General features: G+C 33.1%; 2 protein-coding genes across 2 annotated transcripts in view; one reads left to right on the top strand and one right to left on the bottom strand.

Annotated features, from left to right (window-relative positions):
* The window catches only part of LOC119582513 (fibroblast growth factor receptor substrate 3-like), a 21,217-nt gene extending 20,593 nt beyond the window's left edge, over positions 1-624 (top strand). The window contains exon 2 of the mRNA XM_037930850.1: positions 1-624. This exon is cut by the window's left edge and continues 2,271 nt beyond it. The gene's annotated coding sequence lies outside the window, so the exon portion shown is untranslated.
* A 5,637-nt stretch (positions 625-6,261) lies between these two features.
* On the bottom strand, positions 6,262-7,500 carry LOC119582444 (sprT-like domain-containing protein Spartan; the record flags this gene model as incomplete). The annotated part of the gene is given in 2 exon segments (XM_037930721.1): positions 6,262-7,039; positions 7,041-7,500. Coding segments are annotated over 2 exon segments (922 nt in total), but the record flags the coding sequence as incomplete, so codon positions are not given.

Raw genomic sequence — 7,500 nt, 5'->3', positions numbered from 1 at the left:
ACTTTTATTAGAAATAGCTTGCAAATGTTTTATATTTCTTGGGTAAAGGTGCCAAATAGCCTATAGTCAACACTGTAGGTGTGATTCATGATATCAGGTAAACAATTTCTCATTAACAAAAATTACGCAGTGGAAACGGGAGGTTTTAACATAGTTAAGGATACAAACAATGATTGAAAAATAATATTCCTAGATGAATATTGTAATATTAACTGTATTTCAAAGCAGTAATGCTTATATCAATATAGGAGCCACATGCCATTGATGTTATGCATGAATTAGCATCTTGTTGTCTGTTAATGAACTGTTAGCAGCATACTGAATACGTGAACAAAAATGGTACTGGTAAATACTGTATATTAAATCTAGATTAGTAAAGAACCATGGTATGTCATATTGTAACAATGTCATTGTAAATAGAATATTTTATCTCTTATGATTACCTAATGCTTTAAAGGCAATATATGATAAAGTGGTTCCTCCTCTTCGCTGCTGTTGTTGATTTTCTTTCTTGTTTATTCAGATAACAATACGAGTCATATTTCTTTCCCTACCCCTCTCTCTCGCTCTCTCTCTCTCTCTCTCTCTCTCTCTCTCTCTCTCTCTCTCTCTCTCTCTCGCTCCTCTCTCTCTCTCTCTCTCTCTCTCCTCTCTCTCTCTCTCTCTCTCTCCTCTCTCCGTCCTTCTCTCGTCTCTCTCTCTCTCTCTCTCTCTCTTCCTCTCTCTCTCTCCTTCCCTTTCTCTCTCTCTCTCTCTCTCTCTCCTCTCCTCTTCTCTCTCTCTCCTCTTCTCTCTCTCTCTCGTCTCTCTCTCTCCTCTTCTCTCTCTCTCCTCTTCTCTCTCTCTCCTCTCTCTCTCTCTCTTATCCTCTCTCTCTCTCCTCTCTCTCTCCTCTCTCCTCTCTCTCTCTTCGTCTCTACTCTCTCTCTCTCTCTCTCTCTCTCTCTCTCTCTCCTCTCTCTCTCTCTCTCTCCTTCTCTCTCTCCTCTGCTCTCTCTCTTCTCTCTCTCTCTCTCTCGCTTTTCTCTCTCTCTCCCTTTCTTTTCTCTCTCTTCTCTCTCTCTCTCTCTCTCTCTCTCTCTCTCTCTCTCTCCTCTCTCTCTCTCTCTCTTTCCTTCGCTTCTCTTCTCTTCTCTTTCTCTCGTTCGATCATTTTATTCTTGTTAGTTAAATGGATATATGAAAAGTACAATATAAGACATCATAGGATATTCATTTATTTTCCTCACCTGGAGAAAAAAAATGTATTATCGTTTATTGATATAATCATCATCACTTGTTGTTGCTTAGTTTTTATTATCCTTTATTTCGTTTTTAAAAGAAATTTATGAAGATTGTTAGAAAGGTGTTTATTTACGGATAAATAAAAGACACTTTAGACCCTTTTGTTGAGGTGAACTCATTCAGTCACTTGTTTGGTTTATATTTTACTATATAAAGAGGTCAAGAAAGGCAAATGTATTCACCTTTTATACAATCGTATGTCAATAAACTCAAACATATGTTGTCAGGGGCACAAATACAAAAAAAAAGAAGGTTATGCTGATAGGGTATAGGGTACCACTTCACAAGAAACTACATTATTAGAATATTTTTTAGTATTAGTATCATGTTAATTAAGGTAAAAAGAAAGATGTGTCAAGAACCAACGTATTGATTTTTTTTCTTAATCATTCACAGGTGCTCCTTTTACACAGATGGAAAAGATATGTTTTAGATGAGTGAGTGGGTTTATGATATTCATACTAAAAAATAAAAAGAACGTATATCTTGTCGAAGCTGCAAGACTTTATGAGAGGTAATACAAATTGTATTTTTTTTATTGGAACACTTAGGATAGATTTGCACACTTTGTGTAAAGTGCTTTAATGTTCCATACCTTCATGTCACACTGATGGCGTGCAGATCTCAGTATGAAGCGGCGTCGCCCGTGAGAGGTCGACTCGGGCAACGCAGGGGCAGCTGGCAAGAGCGCTGTAGTCCTACCTTGGAGCATTTGTAATATATACCCAAAGACTAACCGAAGATAAAGAACACTTGCATTGTTTATTTGAAAAAGATTTTGACTAGATTATAAAATGTTATTTACTATATTGTTTTATTTGGTCCTTTTTTTGATAAATCCTGAAGCTGCGTGGAGGATATGGAGCGGGCACTGCACACTCCATACAGATTTTTATGTATTTCAGTGAACGAAGGATCCTAACTTATTTACGGATGAAATTGGTACACAAAAATTTGCTAAGCAACATATATCGATCAAATATCAACCACTAAGGTCTGTCTTCCATTATTCTTCGTTGCTTGAAAGCAAAATTTATGGTTACTGTTTGTGATTAAAATATTACATCTAATAATAACAAAGTTTCAGGAAGATATGTTCTCGAAAACACATTCCAGAAAAATCTAATTGAACTTTTATTTGTATGTACTGCAGTTGTCTTTCGCCTCCCCACTTTTACAAATATACTGTGCGTGTGCGCGCGTGTCTTCATATATATATATATATATATATATATATATATATATATATATATATATATATATATATATATATATATATATATATATAAATATGTAATACAATATAATATATATATATATATATATATATATATATATATATATATATATATATATATATATATATATAATATGTAATACAATGATATATATATATATATATATATATATATATATATAATATATATATATATATATATCTGTGTGTGTGTGTGTGTGTGTGTGTGTGTGTGTGTGTGTGTGTGTGTGTGTGTGTGTGTGTGTGTGTGTGTGTGTGTGTTGTGTGTGTGTGTGTGTGTGTGTCTGTGTGTGTGGTGTGTGTGTGTGGACACGTATGCGCACATTTGTGCAACAAACGTACACGCACGCACACATTGTGTGTATGTGTATATGTATATATATACATATATATGTGTGTGTATATATATATACATATATTTATGTATGTATGTATACATATATATGTATATTTATACACACAAATATGTATTCATACATATATACGTATATAGGCACACACACACACATGTGTGTGTGTGTGTGTACATATGTGTATATATGTATATTATACACATGTATATGTATATGTAAAACAAATGAATGCAGCGCACACACACACACACACACACACACACACACACACACACACACACACACACACACACACACACACACACACACACACACACATATACACACACACACATACACACACACACACACACACACACACACACACACACACACACACACACACACACACACACACACACACACGTACGCACGCACGCACGCACACGCGTGTATAAATATGTATATATATATATATATATATATATATATATATATATATATATATATATATATATATATATATATATATTTCTCTCTCTCTCTTTTTACACATACACAAATGCACGCATAAGCACGCAGCACAACTACTACTGATCACAAGGTATTCAACTGAACTAGACTTTCAGATCAACATACCTTCCACAGGGCACCCTGAAACATAGGTCACACACAGTCAGTGCAGGTCAAGAGGCCAAAATACTTTGCCATCCATAACAATTCCATTATACATACTCCCGAGACATTCGAACCCTGTCCCATTTCAAATTGTCAGAAGCTTCAGTTTTTTCTACTATTATTTTTGTCACCATTACTTTGGAATCTTTTGCTATCGTACTATTATGCATAAATCTTTCACGAAGATTTTTTTATACTTTATCTAAAACGATTTCTTATGTTTGAGTAACATATATACTTTTTTCGACATATTGGAAGACTATTTGCAGGTACTCTTCATCCTTCTTATCTCATGGGACCTTTACTCTACCAACTTGTTTGCCATATAAACTGGTTGTCCCGTTTATGAAATAATCATTATCTCCGACATAGTAATATTCACTTTCACTGTGATACTTCTGAAGTCTCTCTTCGTTAACCACCTACAATCCTCTCTTCGGATACGATATTTCCAATAATCATGCAGTTCCCTTCCCGCTTCCGTTGAGAGTATCCAGGGGGGTGGCAACTCTAGAATCACTTAATATGTTTAACTAGAATTAGCTGAAGAGGATCTGATAAAAAAAAAATCTGAAGTCACCTTGTAAGTATGCCAGAACTTGTCTTGTCAGTACATCGTTGATATGAGCCAAACACTGGATGTCTGAATTCACGTTCCAAATACTATGGCCAGTGCAGGGGATCACATCCCTTTTACACTCACGACACCCATCATTCAAATCTCCGATCTACCTGCATCCCTCCACATGAACTATTTATTTTTTAGATTTCCAAACTATGACAAGAAATATTAAACTTTTGGGCAATCAGCAATAGCTTTATTTACCCATTTGTAATATGTTTCTTGAGGACATGACTTTACGGAGTATGAACACTGAGGAACGCCTGGCAAATCAGACTACATTTTCACCCCACCCTCTTACATCTTACATTTGTGAAGAACCTTTGGGCTAGAGCAGTGGTTTTTAACCATTTTACTACCACGCCTCCTCTAAGAATAAGTCCTTCACTCCAGGCTCCCCCCTATGAATACAATAACCTCACAGATTTTGAAGATCATAAATATGCTCTTAGTCTTTTATCAAGTATGATTTAGTCACATCATTAATTTTCTTATTATTTAACTACACTCTCAAGATAATAACTAATATGATTATAGATTTTTTTTCTCAAGGGCATGCGCGGCCTTGGAAATTCCTAACGCCACCCAGTTAAGAACGACTGGGGTTCAGCCTTCTTCCAATTTAACTGTGTAATGGAATATAATCAACATGTTAAAACTTCAGAATCTTCGTCCTGTTGCAAAACAAAACCAACTGCATGCTTACCTGCAAGAAACAGCACATATATTTTTTTTAGACAGCAAGGGGTTCCCCGCCTCCTAAAGTTACATATTGGACAAAGAAAAAAAAATCTTATGATGATTCCACATGGAGGGAGGTCTGCTTGAGGAATTTATTATAATAATAATAACAGTTGTTATTGATATTATTATCGTTATTGTCATCATCAGTATTACATCATTTTAGACGAGCAAGCGAATTTGACCAAAATTCAAATTACAAACTTGACCAAAATGGCAAATGCACAGACAAGGGGAGAGGATTTTCATTTTATTGGGTATTTGAGTTTAATCAAAAGATCTAATGAAAAGAGCAATTTTCAGTCACGATTTTCTCGAAGGCAATTTCTTCACCTTTCAAGTATGATTTAATATACTGTCACTTCGAAACAATTTCAAACCTTATCAGACTAGTGGAAAAACAAACAAAATATACACACATTAAATTTGTTATATATTTAGTCATTTACTGATGCAGGAAGGGGTGAATAGTTTGATTTATGTTATGGGCGATGTTGATTTCCGGGATCACTTTCAGAAAACACACACACACACACACACACATTATATATATATATATATTATATTATATATATTATATATATATATATATATATATATATATATATATATATATATATATATACACATATACATATATAAAAATATCTATATACACACATACATGCATACATGATAATAATAATAATAATAATAATAATAATGATAAAAGTAATAATAACAAGAAAAAATAAAAATCCTCCTCTTATTAATAACAATCCAAATAATAATAACAAATATCATAATCATAACAATACAACAATTACAATAAAAATAATGAGAATAAAAAATATTAATGAGGATGGTAAAGATACTGATAATAATAATAATAACAATAATAATAATAATAATAATAATAATAATAATAATAATAATAATAACAAAGACAATGGTAATGGTCAAGTTAATGACAGTAATGATAATAATAACAATAGTAGTAATAACGATAATAATAATAACAACAATCATATTAATTACTGATATTGCTGGTACTAGCAATAATATTGTCAATTATAATAACAAAAATATCAATGACTATTAATGATAACAATAATAATAATAATAATAATAATAATAATAATAATAATAATAACAAAAATAATAACAATAACAGTAATATTAATAATAATATTGATAATAGTAATAATAGGAGCTATGACATCACTATCAATAATAGAATCAATTTTTACTATATCATTATCACCATTATGATAACTACAAAAATAACAAAAAAAAAAAATCACTATTCTTATTTATTCAAAGGCATTTGTATCACAGTAGAAAAGTTTGGGATTTAAAAAATCTAAAACATTTCTTTTTGATGGTATTTATACAAAATCTTGTTTACATAAATATAGAAATTTTATCATTTTTACAGAAAATTAAACAACACATGATTCTACTGAAGAAAATCACACATTCCTAACAATAACATAATCATTTCATCTAGACAGGAAGACAGTTACACATATGTTGCATCCTTATAATATAATAAACTATAACGTACTAATACCAGCATATTAGAATAACACTGATATACAGCAGATTAATGAAATCGCCCCTCAATTTCAACACTAAATGGTCAAAGGACACTGGACTATATCACAAGAGATCAAACGTACGTTAAAATTCTTCCGCCAAGAAGGTCAAACACTGATCTAGGTGCTCCTGAATCTGCTCTTCCCGAACTCTCTCCATGCAAGAAGGGCAGGACACAATCCCAGGACCCGGTTTGTCTTCAGAGACTTTATTTTCATCATTGAATTTCTTGTTTCTCTCATCAAAGCTCTCATCATGATCATCATCATCTGAGTCAATGCAGTACTGGAGGTGCAGCTTCATCTCAGCGGCTAAGACAACTGAACCACAATTGTGACAAGTCTTTGCATCAGAAAGAGCTTCCCACATATCTTCTTTACTCTGCTTTGCAGATGCTTCAGGTTTACTTCCAATACTTTTCTCATCATTGAACTCCGAGTCAAAATTCATGTCTTCACCAAAGCACTGATTTAAATGCTGGTCATACATAGCATCAGGTATTCTTTCACTACATATGGGACATACAGATAAGGCTTGGGATATTATGTGATCTCTGTGTATTCTGAGGGCTGTGTGCCACTGATTTTGTTGCACTACTGTCTGATTCTGAGTCATCAGCACTAAACAAGTTCTTTGCTTGTCGGAACCTCCTTATGTACTTATCAACTTTTATTTTTGTCGGTGATTTTGCCTGATAATTATAATTCATACGACCTTCTACAAGTTTACAATTTGCACCTAAAATCATATCTGGTGTTTCATCCACGGTCAAAAGTTTAGTTTGTCTTGTATTCGAATATTTTTCTCTAATCCTTTGCAACACAGATTCTTCATCAAAAGCCTTTGTCTTAACACTAGAAGAACCTGGATTTATTTTGTGCTTATCCATATTTCCTTTACTATTCATTATTCTACCTTGATTGAAACTAGCCAATTTTTTGCTACCAAATGACCCTCCAGACTGATTCTGAGACACTTTCTCTTTATTTGGCTTGTTACCCAATTTC

Source organism: Penaeus monodon, chromosome 1, assembly GCF_015228065.2.
Source record: "Penaeus monodon isolate SGIC_2016 chromosome 1, NSTDA_Pmon_1, whole genome shotgun sequence".
Lineage (NCBI taxonomy): Eukaryota > Metazoa > Arthropoda > Malacostraca > Decapoda > Penaeidae > Penaeus > Penaeus monodon.
This window is presented reverse-complemented; position numbering and strand designations above follow the sequence as displayed.